The 15,401-nt window shown below is 49.6% G+C and overlaps 1 protein-coding gene across 2 annotated transcripts; it reads left to right on the plus strand.

Moving 5' to 3' along the window:
* The first annotated feature begins 2,995 nt into the window (after positions 1-2,995).
* Positions 2,996-11,928, plus strand: SRSF4 (serine and arginine rich splicing factor 4). 2 transcript variants are annotated; one of them, XM_053964643.1, is made up of 6 exons: positions 2,996-3,168; positions 6,431-6,573; positions 7,441-7,553; positions 9,235-9,449; positions 10,263-10,346; positions 10,504-11,928. In XM_053964643.1, exons 1-6 carry the CDS (start codon positions 3,062-3,064, stop codon positions 11,273-11,275), a joined length of 1,434 nt encoding a protein of 477 aa, XP_053820618.1. In that variant the 5' UTR covers positions 2,996-3,061; the 3' UTR covers positions 11,276-11,928. The 2 variants fall into 2 exon arrangements, with proteins under 2 accessions (XP_053820618.1, XP_053820619.1); XM_053964644.1 differs by lacking the exons at positions 2,996-3,168; positions 6,431-6,573 and adding an exon at positions 6,801-7,127.
* The last annotated feature ends 3,473 nt before the right edge of the window (positions 11,929-15,401 follow it).

The raw sequence follows: 15,401 nt of genomic DNA on the forward strand, positions 1-15,401 counted from the left end.
CTGCCTGGGTGTGGGACAGTGACTGTGACACTGCAGAGCAATGTGAAAAGATTGAGAACAATGTGTGAAAATCATTGAGAGCAACCCACAATGTGTTCCTGCTTCCTCCTTCGCTGCTCTTCTACTCTATGACCCCGCGACTCCCTGTGGTCCTGCTCTCCCCAGACCAGCTGTGCCGAGGTCTGGCAGCGTTGGCTGTGCAGGTGCAGGTGGAGCAGTGGCCACGGGCCCCAGCGTGGCCATGCCGAGCCGCGGAGGGGAGTGCGGGGGCAGCGCGGCCCGGAACCCTGCGCAGCCCCAGGATTTGGCTGCCCAGGGCGGAGCGTGAGGCTGTGTGTGGGGCACAGGGTGTGTGTGGGGCACAGGGTGTGCTGTGTGTGGGGCACAGGGTGTGCGGCAGGAGCGGTGGCGGGGCAGGGCAGCCGCCCGGAGCTGCCGGCGGGGCCGCGCCGCAGGGCCGCCCGTGTGGGGCGGGCGCGGCCCTGCCCGCCGGGCTTGTCTGCCCGTGCCTCGGGCACGGTGCAGCTGCTGCTCCCCGGCGTCCGGGTGTCCTCATCCTCCTCCTCCTCCGCTCCTGCCGCCGGCTGAGCATCCCACCTTTTCCCTGGGAGCTTTGCCAGGATCTCGGTGCCCGGGGAGGGGCACGGCCAGGAGGTTTGTGCTTTCCGCAGCACCCTCCGGACACAGGGCAGGTCATCCCTGGTGAAACAGGGGCTGGAGTAGAACAGCAGCTGCGAAAGGCAAAGGAAAGGAGTTGTTTGCTGCGAGGAGGAGGAAGAAATCCGAGAGAGAGCCAGGAGCTGGCACAAGAAAGGAGAAATAGGTGTTTAAAGGACTCTGGCATTTCACGCCTCAGGCTTTGGCTGAGTAAAGTGTTAGGACAGAGCTTTGCTAAGTCACATCCACCCTCATGTTTTGAGCATTTGGGAGCAGAGAAGTGTAGGGTTTTCAAAAGCCAGCAAACTGCTGAAGTACCCCAAAGCCCGCTAGTTTTCAGGCCCCTCAGTGTGTCCAGAGTAACTGACGCCAAGACAAAACAAAGCCGTTTGCTCCTGTCCAGTCTCCAGCCTTGGAGAGAAGTAGAAAAAAAACTGTTTATTCAACAAGCAAAACACTCCCCAATAAAAAAAAAAAAAAAAAAAAAAAAAAAAAAAAAAAAAAAAAAAAAAAAAAAAAAAAAAAAAAAAAAAAAAACACCAGATGACAAAACCCTTTCACCGCTCTGAAGAGATGACAAATTCAGAAAGTCTCTCCTGGGAGTGGTCGCCCAGCTATCAGTCTCCGGCGCTGGGGATGGCTGCTGCACGTCACAAAATGCAGGCTCTCGGAGTTTCTTGATGTTTCCTAGGTCCCGGTCCGGAGCAGGTTCAGACGATATTCAGGAAAGGGAAAGGGAAAAAAAAAAAAAAAACAGTCCAGGGTAAAAATTGGACTGCCTAGCTAAACTAACTAATAAGCAAAAGCAAAAGCAAGCCAGCCAAGCCTTTCCTAGACACAGACCATGGGGGGAGGTGAGCCGGCTGATAAGAACACAAAACAATCCTTCACTTTCAGAGTCAGCCCTGAAGGCACAGAACATAATATCAGACATGAACAGAACACAGGACTGGGCATACAAGCACCATTCCGTCACCCCAGGACACAGCTGAAGGCTCTTCCAGGATTCATCCTGGCGTCCTGGATGAGTTGGTGGGGTTTTGGCAGGGCCCCTCTGGATCTACCAAAGGCCTGGGGGGTCCGGGGAGGTCGCTCCCCTCCTCACTGGGAGCTGGCAGTGCCATTCCCTTGCACACAGAGGGTGTGGGGGATAGCCCAGGAAGGTGGCCCTTCATTTGGGGGATTTTCTGAGTCCCGTGGGGTGAGGAGAAGAGCAGGGCAGGGATGTTGCTCAGGACTGGAGGGAGCACTGTACAACTGCATGTGTGCTTGAAGGAGCAGAACTCCCTGAAATTAAACCCCACTGCCATGCTGGCAACTAAATGGATGCGTCAAAGCCATTTCATCCCCTCTAAAACCCTCACACTGACACCTCCCTTAGCAGAGAGCAGGTGTCTCCCTTCTGCTCCTCCATCCCTAATAAATCCCCACATATTTTGCATTTTCCTTCCCCCTGACAGCATTGGAGGCAGAGCCCCATCCTGTGCCTCGGTGCTTCCTGATCGATGGATAAAGTGGGGAAGAAAAGCAGAAAAAGAACATAGAGATCGTTACGAGCACTATTAAGCATGGCACAAACCAGAAAAATTAATGCAGAGCTTTTATCCCCCATTGTTTATTGGGCTCAACAATAAAACCCAACATGCATTAGAGAACTCTTTCACAAAATGTTCCAACCTCTCACTCCTACACCAGGGCACAAAGGAATAAATAAATAAATTTAATTCTCCTTGTCAAATGAGCAAGATCATGGTTGGAAATCCAGCTGCTGGTGTTGCACCTACACAATATTAATAGTTTTGGAAGTGATTGTGGGGTTTTTTAGGGGGGTGGCTGCTAATTCTGGAATGTTCCAAGAGCCTCTGCTGGGATTTGGTGTGATTTAGGCATCTGACGTCTCAACTGAAAGGATAAAAATAATTCCCCAAAACTGACATTTAGAGTTCAGCAAGAGGGATGTTGTTGCTCACCAGAGGGAATGAGGAAAAGCCAAGTCTGGGCACGGATAGGGAATGCCATGGGGGGATGCCTGGGCACCCCGAGTGTGGGGATGGGGTCCCTCATCCCTGCCTGCCTTTGGGGTCCCGTCAGGAGCCAGCATTTTGGGAACGGGGCAATCCTCAGGCCCCTGCCAGTGAGAGGACCCCATAAGCACCTCGGCACCCTCATTAGTGCCCCGCACGTGGGAGGGGGACCGAGCCGTCCTCCCCGTGCGGACCGGGACCCCCATCTCCGCGGCGGTGGGGCCCACCCGGCGCCACGGCCCCTTGAAGAGCCAGCCCGCGCGAGGGGCGTGGCCCGCGGTGACGTTGCCGCGCGTCGCTGCCCGCGCGCCGCCGTGACGTCAGGCGGCCGCGCGGCCCCCGGGCCCCTGACGCGCCGCGGGCGCAGCCCCGGCCCCGCGATGCCGCGGGTCTACATCGGCCGCCTCAGCTACCAGGCCCGGGAGCGCGACGTGGAGCGCTTCTTCAAGGGCTACGGCAAGATCCTCGAGGTGGATCTCAAGAACGGGTGAGCGCGGGCTCGGCCCGGCTGCCGCGACGGGAGGGCCCGGGCGCCTGAGGCTCTTGGAGGGGCCGCGGGGGAAGAGGCCGGCGGGGCGCTCCGGGCCGCGGTGGGGGCACGACGGCTGGGTCGCCTCCTTTGGGCGCGGTGAGAGGGGCAGGAAGCTTGAGCTCCCCCTTGGTGGGGAGACGCGAAGCCTGGTCCTGTACTGGGGCGGCCTGTTGGGTTCTCTCTTGTGGGGAGTGGGCAGAACGCTTGAACTTCCACTGGAGGAGGGCCCGGGCGGCTCTCCTGCGGGGGAGAGGATGGCTGGGCTTTTATTGCGAAGGGCAGTCTGCTTGGCTCCTTTTTTAGGGGGGGACGGGACGTTTGGGTTTCTCCTTTTGGTTGTGGGGGAGAGGGCAGGACGTCTGGGCCCCTGCTGGAGCGGGGACTGGATGCCTTGGTTCCCCCTTTTCCTGGGGGGACAGGACGCCTGGGTTCCCCGTTCTGGGGAGGGGGATAGGTTGCCTGGGATCTCCTTGGGAGGGGGTAGCAAGACGCCTGGGCTCTCCCCTTGGGGAAAGCAGGATGCTCGGGTTCCCCTTTGGGGTGGGGCGCAGGATGCCTGGGTTCCCCTTCTTGTCAAGGGGGGACACGATGTCTGGGCCTTTTTTGGGACAGGATTGCTGGGGGCATGCGGATGCCTGCACTCTGCTTTGGGCGGGTTGAGGGAGGCTGGACGGTTGGCTTCCCTTTTTTGAGAGTGGATGCAGGACACCTGGGCTCCCCCTCTGGGGAGGGCTCGGATGGGCGGGCTTCTCCTTTCTGCAAGGCAGGACACCTGGGTTTCTGTGACAGCTGGGGGGTAGGACAGCTGTGTCCCACTTCAGTTCTTAGCAGCCAGCTCATCTGTGTCCCGCCCTGCCTTCTGCCCTGAGCCCCCAGGGCAAGCGCTCAAGGGTGAGCCGGGCTGCTCCCCAGGATAACACGTCCTCACAAAGAACCCCGCTGTTTTGGTATGGGGGGCAGAGCTGCTCCCAGGACCCCCAGGCTGTCCGGGGCTGTGTTCTGCCCCCCTCAAACACCCCAAGCCCGCCATACCTCGGTGTTCTTACCCGTGCTGTTCCAGCAGCTGAGCCGTCACTGCAGCTCCAGGGCTTGGATCCTGCTCCACCAGGGCTTGGCCAAGACATTCAAGTGTGGATTTTTGAAGAAAAAGCAAATTGCCATTTTTGGTGGGTTTTTCCCCAACACCCAAAGCTTCATGAGTGCCTTTGCTTTTTCCAAGAAACCCAGCTTGAAGCCTTCCTTAGGAAGGCTGAATGGAATATGGATTTATCATTATATAGCCAGGAGAGTGAGGTATTAATTACACCTCAGAAGTGGAGAAGAGGAATTTCTTTACTCCTTGAGCATTAAAGTGAAAGGGGCTCATTAAGTTTTAATGCTGCTTGTGCTGGCAGGTGGACCTTTAACAGGTTTTATAAGATGAATAAAATCCATTATTAAAGCAAACAAGTGTTCATGTGTCAGTGTTTTAACCTACACAGCCTCAAGTGTTATTGAAGCTTAGCTGAAATATCTGAGGCTGCTGTTTTCCAGTCCTGCTGTGTATCCTTGGAAATGTTGGGGTGGTGGTGGTGTCAGTTTTCCTGTTGCTGAGTAAGCCCCAAATTCAGTATTTCTGTTTCATACATGTTGTACATGTTGGAGGCGAGGGGGGAGGGAAGCCAACTAAACTTTCTTGAGAGACGTGGAACTGTTGAGTGATGTGGCTGATGTGGTAAAGGGACTTGTCTTTCTGCTTTTAAGTCAATTTTTTTGTTTTTTTTTTAGTTTTATATTCTGAAGTCTTTTGACAGGTTTGAAGGTGAATTCTTTGTCAGAAATGGAACTTGAGCAATCAGGTTTTGTGCCTGTGCTTGGGAAGCCCTGGGCTGAGCTGTGCTCTCCTGAGCCTTCCTCCATGGCTTATTTCTGTTATTGTTTTGGAAACAATTCAAGCTTCCTGCATGATGTTTGACTGGAGAGATTCTTGCAGTTGTTTCTGGAAAGCTGGAGGTTCTCCTTGGTGAATCCCCCACTGGGTGTTTCAGCAGCTACACTGGAAAGCTGGAGCGAGACAGTGGAATGCAAAGTGATACCACAGAGCTCCAAAAGCTTAGCTGGGGCTCACTACTTGTAATTTGAGCTTGAAATTCAATGGCTTAAAGCAATTATTACTTGAGGGAAGGATGGGGAAATGGAAATGTGGGTCATGTAGGATTCTCTATTTCAAATGGCAGTTTTTAATTGTGTGCTCTTAGTTTGCACACTCTTTCCTGCTCAGAGCTGCACTGACAGTCACAGCTCTGTGTGTGTAGTGAAAGTATGAAGTGACCAGAAAGTTGAACTTTTCAGCCTGCTTTTTATCCTCTATGAACACACTAAAAACTTGTGATGCCTCTCAGGAAAAAACCAAACTAGTTCTACTCCTGTACTCACCTGCCTGCATTACTCTGGGCAGCTCTGAAGAATTCAAGGCTTCATCCTAATACAACACCTGCAGGACAGAGGGATGTTCTTCTGCAGTGGATTGAGGAACACAGGTCAAAGCTTCAAACTTCCATCCTTCCATCTGCCTCCCTTTTAAATCAGTGTTTGCTTTCCAAAGAGGCATGGTTTGGCTGGGAGGGGACCTTAAAGCCCACCCCGCTCCACCCCCTGCCATGGGCAGGGACCCCTTCCACTGTCCCGGCTTGCTCCAAGCCCCATCCAGGCTGGCCTTGGGCACTTCAGGGATGACGAAGGCCATCTCTAAGACTCCCTGATCTTGGAGGGCTTTTCCAATCTGAACAGTTCTGTGATTCTGTGTTTATTTGGTGTGTGGGGTAGTGCTCACTTTTAGTGGGGGGAGTTTTAACTTCTACCTTTAAAAAGATAGATGACACTCTTGATTTCATCAAAGAGTATGCCATAATCGTAATCTCTTGCTAACATAAATGAATTCAGCCATTACACTCTCACGTGATTTATCATTTTGTTGGTGAAGAATGACTTTAGGCTCAATTCAGCGAATCAGCAGATGTGTTTTCATGCCTTCCTATTTCTCTCCCTGTTTTTGGAAGGGTTTTAATTTTTTTAGGGTTTTTTCAAGGCTCAAAGCCTTGAACCCTCAGGTATGCTCAGGCGGCTCATCGGCAGGACAGCATGCGCAGGGCTCTGCAGGAGCCCACGAGTTGCTTTTGAGCACAGATGCCTCGGGTTCAGTTCCTTCCCAGTGATCCCTTTCCCTCCCTGTCCCTAGGTACGGCTTTGTGGAGTTCGATGATCTGCGAGACGCCGACGATGCTGTTTATGAGCTGAATGGGAAAGATCTGTGTGGGGAGAGAGTGATCGTGGAGCATGCCCGGGGCCCACGCCGGGACAGCAGTTACGGTTCTGGACGCAGTAAGCACTTGTGCATTTGTATCCATGGCTTATTTTAAATAAAACATTGTTTTACTCGTTTATAAAAGTAATATAAAAGGAAAGCAATACAAAGTTGTGACTAGTGTTCTGTAACTGTAAATGTAATTGTTGATCTGATTATTTATTAATTTGTTTGTTGTATTAAACTCTTTTAATTGATACATTAATAAACACGGTTTCTTGTACCATTTTTATTATTATCATTTCGTTTAACTATTTGAATGGTTTATTTGCAATGTGATGTTTAACATAGATTTAACAAAGACCTCAATGTTTTAATTGAAAGAGTCCTTTGAGGCTAAGATGACTGCCCGTTCCATTTGCTGACCTTGGGGTACCTTTCCATGAGTGGCTCTTTGACCTTTGTGGCCCTTGGCTGTCCAAAAAAAAAAGAAGCCATGTGACGACCTCAAGCTTTTCCCGTTAGACCTGGGTGGTGAGGATCCCAAGGGTTAGAGACAGATGAGATTAATCTGAAATAGGTGCCTGAAAAGCTTTATTCATGTCAGATATTCAGAAAGCTTTTAAGCAGTGTAAGTAACATCAGTCAACTGGCTTTATTCAATTTCTTCTTTCAATCTGTTTTTAAAATAATATTAAATATAATTGCATGTTAATTCTAGCGTAATTATAGTTCTGTGCCTTGTTTAATTACAAGCTTGTAGTACAACTGTTTTAATGCTTTGGGTCTTTGTAAGGTGTTACATGGAGGGGGTTGGATTTAGCCTTGAGGGTGGGTCTGTGATATCTTGGGGAGCACCTGGGGCAGAGCGGTTCCGTCGGGGCGGAGAGCGAGGCTCCATTTCCCTGGCTGAAGCTCTGCTGTCTGCTTGTCACCTCCTAAAGGTGGATATGGTTATAGAAGAAGCGGAAGAGATAAGTACGGTCCCCCGACCCGTACAGAATACAGATTGATTGTGGAAAATTTGTCAAGCCGCTGCAGTTGGCAGGATCTGAAGGTATGGGGCCCTTTCCTTACCCTCTCTCTGTTACAGAGCACAAAGGGTAAAAGACATCTTCAGCAAGGCAAAGTGGTGTGCAGCTCTGCTTTGCTCCAACTCCTGAGCAGCTCCATGGGGAGTAGATTTTGGAAGTAACACACACCTTAATACAGGAGTATGTTTGCATATATGAAACCGTTCAAGAGAGGTTGGGAGTTGCACCTGCAGAACTGTTGGCACTGGACAGTGGGGGAATAATTTTATCCTTAGCACCAGCTAACATCACGTACAGGTGTGTTTTATCTTCTCTTAAGCCCTGTCAAAACAGACTCAAATCACACCAGGGGTAGGATTCACTAGAGATGAAGCAGTTTGCCCTTGTCAGTTGGGATTGAACCCATCAACTTGTAGGGTGCTACAGCTGTTTGAAACAACAGCATTGTTCCTGCAAAGTCTCTGTTAGGAATTTCCACATCATCTAAAGCTGTTTTAAGGAGAGTTTCGGGGAAAGGGTGCTTCCAGAATGAGTAATCCTGAAAAATCTCTGCCAAAAACTTATTTTTGAAGTCTAAGGGAGTGGCAGGTGATTCTCAGTAGTGGAGGTGTTGAGTGACACTGTGGAGCCCACGGTATCTCTGAGAACTCTGGAGGTGACATGCTGGCTCATGATTATCCACATTGTGGATTCAGGGAGCAGGATTTCAATAGTGAATGCAAAAAGATTAGTGCTTCCTTATCAAACTGAGCAGCAATGGTTAAACCCACTTGTTCTTACTGGAATACTTTCTCTTATGGTTCTCTTTTAAGGGTGTGTAAAATTTGTTCTAAACAAACTTTGACGTAGTAGAAACTGGTCTGTAATTGAATTTTACACTAGTTCAGGTACGTATGGAGATGCTTCCAGTGTCTTTGTTGTTAATGCTTCATACTATCAGTAGCTTGTCTTTGCTTCTGGTATTAAAATCCTAAGTAGAGCATGGCATGATTAATCCTCCAAGTGGATGCGTTACTGCTTTTTTTGGGAATAGCTTTCATGTCAGTGTACTTAAAATGGGAGTAGCTGGGTTGAAAACAAACCAAACCAGAGCTCTGTGCCCTGTTCCCACTGCAGCCAATTTCCACAGAGGCTGAAAGATGCCCTGGCCTGGCAGCTTGCAGAACAGACCCCTGATAAACAGAGGGGTTTAGGAATTGAAATGGAGAAGCCAGGAAGCATGAAGTGGGAAAATGAATTGAGCTTGGAGTTCTGTAGGGCTTTTTTCCAGGAGAATGAGCTATGTTGACAAGGTGGAGGATGAAGGGAGGTCTGCTTCTCTGTGGGCTTCTCACCTCTTCATATTCAACCTTTATGATCTTTCCTAATTATTTCTGAAAACATGATTTGGAGGGCAAGCATTTTAATTCTTTAACCACTTCTGTAATTTGAAATTTAAGAGCCCAGAGCATATTTGATCTAAGACTTGAAGTGGGAGACCTTAAGTTATAATTTGGCTCAAAACTATCAACCTGGTTCTAATCACACCGACTCTGTGAAGTCATAGTGTGTTATTTGGCAGTACAGATGCTCTTTGGGTCAAATGCTTGCTGACATCCCTGTGAATAGGAGATGCTCAAGGAGCATCGTGTCAGAAGTGAGCAGGGTCAGCTGGAAGCCTGGCTCTGGATTCAAGGCAATGGTGATTCTGTCCTCTTCCCCCAGGATTATATGCGTCAGGCAGGGGAAGTGACATATGCAGATGCACACAAAGGAAGGAAAAATGAAGGTGTGATTGAGTTCAAATCCTATTCTGACATGAAAAGAGCCCTTGAAAAGCTGGACGGGACAGAAGTAAATGGCAGAAAGATTAGATTAATGGAAGACAGACCTGGATCGAGACGGCGCCGCTCTTACTCCAGAAGCCGAAGCCATTCAAGGTATGTCTGTAACGTATCTCAGGCTGCAGTTAATGAACCTAGAGGGGATTGAGACTTTTGGGTTCCAGAACACTCTGGAAATGTTTGGAGTTCTCAACAGATCTAGTTTTTTGAGCATGTATTAGTATCCAGGGCAAATGAGGGCTGTGTTCTAAGGTGTCTCCCTTGGTGGATGTGTGGACCTGCTCCCTGAACACCTGTCACTGCTCTTCCCTGATAACTCAGCCCTTGTTCCTTGTGGGAGCAGCTGCGTGGCCAGTGGAGCCATGCTCATGGAATGAAACAGAAGGTGCTTCTAACGCTTCAGCTCTGAACACTGTTCTGTTCCAAGCACCAGGACTAACAGTTCTTTCTCAGCTTGGAAACCTCCACCTGTTCCCTGTTTCTCAGAGATCTGTTGCTTTCCTTGACTGACCAAGAGCTGCTTCAGCAGCACCAAGCGTTCTCCCCTTTCCATTCTGGAGTAGAACTCATTGCAAGAAAACTCAGGCAAATCTTTACTGTTCCTAGAATAACTTTCTTATGAAATCAAAATCTGAAATCAAAGCTTTATGCCTGTGTCTCACCATATTCAAACTGTGATTTGATTGGGAAAGCGATTATCCTTTTAATAAACTGGCATCTTTTCTTCCAGATTAGCACCCTGCTCACAGGCAGACCTGGCAGCAGGGATGAGAGGTGGGGAGAGGGCACTCGTGTAACTCTGAACATTTGGCTGCTTAAAGGTGCTTCAGCGCCGTGGGGTTCTGCCCACAGGGGTCACGAGCTCCCCATGGACACGTGCTAACGTGAAGGTGGTTCCTTGTGTTGCAGGTCTCGCTCTCGAAGCAGACACTCCCATAAGAGCAGGAGCCGCAGTGCCAGCAGCAGCCGCTCCAAGAGCAGATCCAGATCCAGGTATGTCTTCGTCTTGGGACAAATGGGGGCTCCCACTTCAATGAGAAGCATCATGTTAAATTTGCAGTGGGAACACTTTGTTTTTCTTGCCCTCCCATTCTCTGCTCAAACCCTTGCTGCACTAAAGCAGAGCTGTCTGTTGCTTTTGCACTTCCAGGTCTGTGTCCCGTTCCAGAAGCAAGAGCCGTAGTCGAAGCAAGAGCCGTAGCAGAGGCCAGAAGGAGAAAAGCAGGACTCCAAGTAAAGAGGATAAAAGTAGGAGCCGAAGCAGGAGTGCAGAGAAATCCCGAAACAAAAGCAAGGATAAATCTGAGGGCATTCTCCATAACAGCGATGAGAAAGCCAAGAGCAGGAGCCACAGCAAGGAAAAGAGCAGGAGCAGGAGTGGGAGTAAGGAGAGGGGAGAGGCGAGGGAGAGCGTGAGGAGCAGAAGCAAGGAGAAGAGTAGAAGCAAAGACAGGGAGAAGAGCATTAGCAAGGGTAGAAGCAGGAGCAAAAGCAGGGATGAGAGTAGGAGCAGGAGCCACAGCAAGGATAAAAGGAAAAGTAGGAAAAGGAGCAGGGATGACAGCAGAAGTAGAAGCCGGAGCCACAGCAAGAGTGAGAAAAGCAAGAGGCGCAGCAAGCGAGATAGCAAAGGCAGCAGCAAGAAGAGAAGGAAGGATAGCCACGAGCGGTCCAGGTCAGGCTCCAAAGAAAAGGAGCAGCTCAAATCCGAGTCAGACAAGAAAGAGGCAAAAGGCGAGGGGGAGGATGCGGTGTCCCGCTCCAGGTCTAGGTCCATTTCCAAGTTCAAACCAAATATCAAATCAGATTCTCGTTCCAGGTCTAAATCTGTTTCAAAGCCAAGGTCCCGGTCCAAGTCCAGGTCTAGATCTGCCTCTCGGTCACACTCCCGGTCGCGGTCAAGGTCCCGCTCCAGATCCTAACCTTGCTGCAACCCCACTTGGAATGGTTGGAAAAGTCTTTTGTACATGTTTAGTAGCTGTAACCAAGTGATTGAAGTAGAAACCCTGTTGATGCTGTGTATTTTTAACAACCTGATGGTCTGTCTGTCATTAACTGCAGCGCTCTGTCCCTGCCGTGCTCTCTGGTGTGAGGCTGCTCCGCTCATTTTCTATCCAATAGAAAGGTTCTCTTTACACGCAGCTCTTCCTCAAGCCCCCAGATTGCCCTGTTTTCCAATGAGAGCCTTGCAGGGAATGAGCACTGCACCCTGGTGGGTTTATGGGATTGCAGTGGTGACTGATAGGTAGGTATGATGGGTTCAACAGACTTTGCCCTCGATTGATGCCCTTTGATGTCTGCCATGTAGTGGAAGTGCTAAGTCTTAAGTTTCATACTACTTTTGTTCCATATTTTTTGGACTTACAAAGTTGTGAATAGCACAGTCAAAAGGAAAAAAAAAATAGAGGTATTTGCAGTAATCTATAGGGAAAAGAACTATAGTTCCATATTCTGGTATTGTGACAATATCCTTGTTTTATATTAAATTTTTTTATTTTATTTTTCCCTGTCTTGCAAAGTACAGTGATCCCCGTTTCCATGAAATTTGAATAAAGACTATTTTTGCTTGATGACATTTGGTTATGTGGTGCTGTGTTGTGATTGTCAGCATTTTCTATTGATCAAGGTAATCTTGAATTTGTAGAGAGTCACTCACAGAGAAAAGGTTCCTAATTCAGAAAGTCACTTCACATTCAGTGTAGGCACAACACTTGAATACAGTCCAGATAAAGAACTTATTTCTCCAGCATATTTTTCCAGGAGTTTTTCCTCCTACTAAAACCCATGTGATTGGGAAGAGTCTTCATAAAAGAAAAAGCTCAGGATGTGCTTCTGGGCTTGGAAGCACAGGGGGTGGTGGCGGCAGTTCTGTGATATGTCCCCAGCATCCCTGGGGATCTGGGGAGATGGGAGGGCAGGCGTTTTGTAGGTGTGTAGGTGCTCCTGAATAATATCCCAAATTTAGACTTGAGCCATTTGCAAATTGCTCAGACTGAACTTCCCACAAGCCCTTCTCCTGCACAATCAGTTTTGAATGAAGAAGTGACATCCCCAGCACCTGTTCTGTCTGCAAGCAACATTCTGAAAAATAGAAGGCAAAATGTATTTTATGAGTTCTTGGTCTGGAATAAAAAGGTTAGTTACAGCTTCCCCTAATACTGTCCTTTAGCCAATTCCAAACTGCTCACAACTGATGGCAGCGGCTCTCCAGTGACAGTCACTTCATAGGTGCAGTAATTCCATATAATTTGATCATTTGGAACTTGTCCTGCCATATTAAAAAGATGAAGGGGTAATAGATCATCAGAGTTGCTTGCAACACAAAATATCTCCCCACACTTTGAGAGGGGTCAGGGCTCAGCAAGTGGCTCAGACTTTATCAAATGTCATATTACCACGGCAGCATGAGAAATCTCTGTGGAAGTGGTATCTTCAGGAGGAAATGCCTTTTCCAGCTATATATATTTAGTGCTTTAACATCTTATACTCTCAAAATGACATTTTAAATCCTTTTTGCTGCTTAATCGTAATACAGAAGCAAACCAGCCAAGGCAAGACGTTTGCTAGTAAGGAATAATTAACTGAAAAATATTTTTTAAAAAATCTGCAAATGATACAGTCTAGGTAAAGACTAAAAAGTGACTACAGTTTCTGCTGTCTGGCAACTCTGTTCCAAATGACCAAGGTGGGTTTTAGTGAGCCCTTTGGGAGAAGCATCTATTCCTTAAATACCTGAGGACAGGCCTTTGGAGGGAGGTATGTGGGAAACTGAGGTCTGAGGTGGAGGTTGTCACTTCGTGCAGTAAGAAGAGGGAAAGCCCAAACTCCTTCCTGTGCGAGCACCTGGAGCGATGGCACTCCCTGGGTGTGCAGTGCAGGGTTTGGACACACCACCCACTGCAGGAGCACCTGTGCTCTACTGCAGGGACAGCCCTTGGGGTGGGCTCATCCCCCCCAGCCGCCACATGTGTGGGCTGGAGTGTCAGAGCAGGAATTCCCAGGCATTCTGAGACATCTTAACTGCTGACAATTAGCGGCAAGCATTGGGAGTGCCCCCAGAACAGTGATCCCATGGGCAGGGCCAGGCGCACGCCTCAGCTGGGCGCTGCTGCATCATTTAATGTTCATTTCTGTCTCACAAACGTCACTGAGTGAGTCTCACCCATTAATTTTGCATTAAAGTATAGGGTTTGCATCAAAACCTCCAGCTCATGTGGCTCCCTGGTGTGAGCACTTTATCTTTCCCAGCTTGGAGTCCCTGCAGTCTTGATCTCCTGAAACTGCAGAGATTGGCCTGGCAGCAGGTGTGAAACCAGGGCAATGGTAATAATATAAAATATTAAAACTAATAATTATATTGCATAGCCAGAAAGATTAGTGGAATGTCTATTGCAGTAATTCCACAATATTCCCAAGTAACATTTCTGTGAGAGTAATTATACACAAAGTGAGGACTCAGCTTTATGCCGGAAGTACCTACCCAAAATGCACTGAACATCAGACCCAAATCTGATTTAGGGTTGGGGTAACTGTCTTATCGGGCACCTTGGAGGTGAGCTCTGAGGAGGGAAGGCAGGAATGCATGTGGTGGGCACGGGGCAGGTTCTGGCAAAACTGTCAGTAGAGCAGCAAGATAAAAGGGCAAGAAGCCCCAAACTAGGGATGTCTCAACAAAACTTACAACAATTAAAATCAAATTAAGCGTCTAAATAAATATGGATAGTTCAATTACTTGTAAAGTTTTGTGGCTCCAACAGCCCTGTAAACCTGGACCCACTGAATGCTTCAACACTGGCTGCAAGCATCTGCAGGATTTGCATTTTAGCTGGAACTTGCTGGCACAGATGAGGTAAGAAATGTATTTGTTTTCTGACTAAATTTAAAGATTCTAAAGGGTACTTTATGTGCCTCACTCAAGGGATGAAGAATATTATGATGTGTGTTTCAAATGAGCCATTGCAAATCTCATTTATTATTCTCCTGAAATCCCATTCCATTTAAGCTGTCACAGCTTGGGGCCTGCTTGCGCTCTTGGCGGAAACCCCCGACTTGTCATTAAAAAATCCTACCCCCACCTCTTTTATTGCTCCAAAATTCAAATACAAAGGAAAATAACGGTCCCAGATGAGAAGACAAACACGTTTTACAAATGCAGAGAAGATGAGACAATATCCTCTGTTACTCCTGGGCGTGGGAGGCAACGGGATGCGGCGGTCAGGATTTGCCGGGTGCCGGCAGCAGTGGCGATTCACAGCTCCCCGGGGCAAACCTCCCCTTCCCAAATCCCCTCTCAGCCACGAACGTGCCCAGCGCCCACGGCCGTGCCCAGGCTTCACCCGGCCGGCTCAGGGAGCGGGGCTGTGCCCCTCACGGCCACGTGCCCCCTCCCAGTGCCCCCAGAGCCCCGCGTCTGCCTGTCCCAGTGCCGGTTCATGCCTCAGTGCCAGCCCTATCCCAGTTCATTCCCATCCCACACTTCCACGTCCCAGTACCAGCCCATTCCAGTGCCATCCCTACCCCAGTGCATCCCCGTCCCCGTGCCCAGCTCTGTCCTAGGTCCTCCCCGTACCCCATACCCAGTGCCCCCTGTCCCAGTACCACACATCCAGTTCCCCATATCCCAGTACACCAGAACCCCATACATAGTACCCCGTATCCAGTACCCCATACCTAGCACCCCATATCCCGTACCCCATATCCAGCACCCCATATCCCGTACCCCACACCCTGTACCCCACATCCAGTACCCCACACCCCGTACCCCACATCCAGTACCCCACACCAGTACCCCACACCCCGTACCCCACACCAGTACCCCACACCCCGTACCCCACACCCCGTACCCCACACCCCGTACCCACATCCCGTACCCCACACCCCGTACCCCACATGCAGTACCCCACACCCCGTACCCCACACCCCGTACCCCACACCAGTACCCCACATCCAGTACCCACACCCCGTACCCCACACCCCGTACCCCACACCCCGTACCCACACCCCGTACCCCACACCAGTACCCCACATCCAGTACCCACACCCCGTACC

Source organism: Vidua chalybeata, chromosome 25 (genome assembly GCF_026979565.1).
Source record: "Vidua chalybeata isolate OUT-0048 chromosome 25, bVidCha1 merged haplotype, whole genome shotgun sequence".
NCBI lineage: Eukaryota > Metazoa > Chordata > Aves > Passeriformes > Viduidae > Vidua > Vidua chalybeata.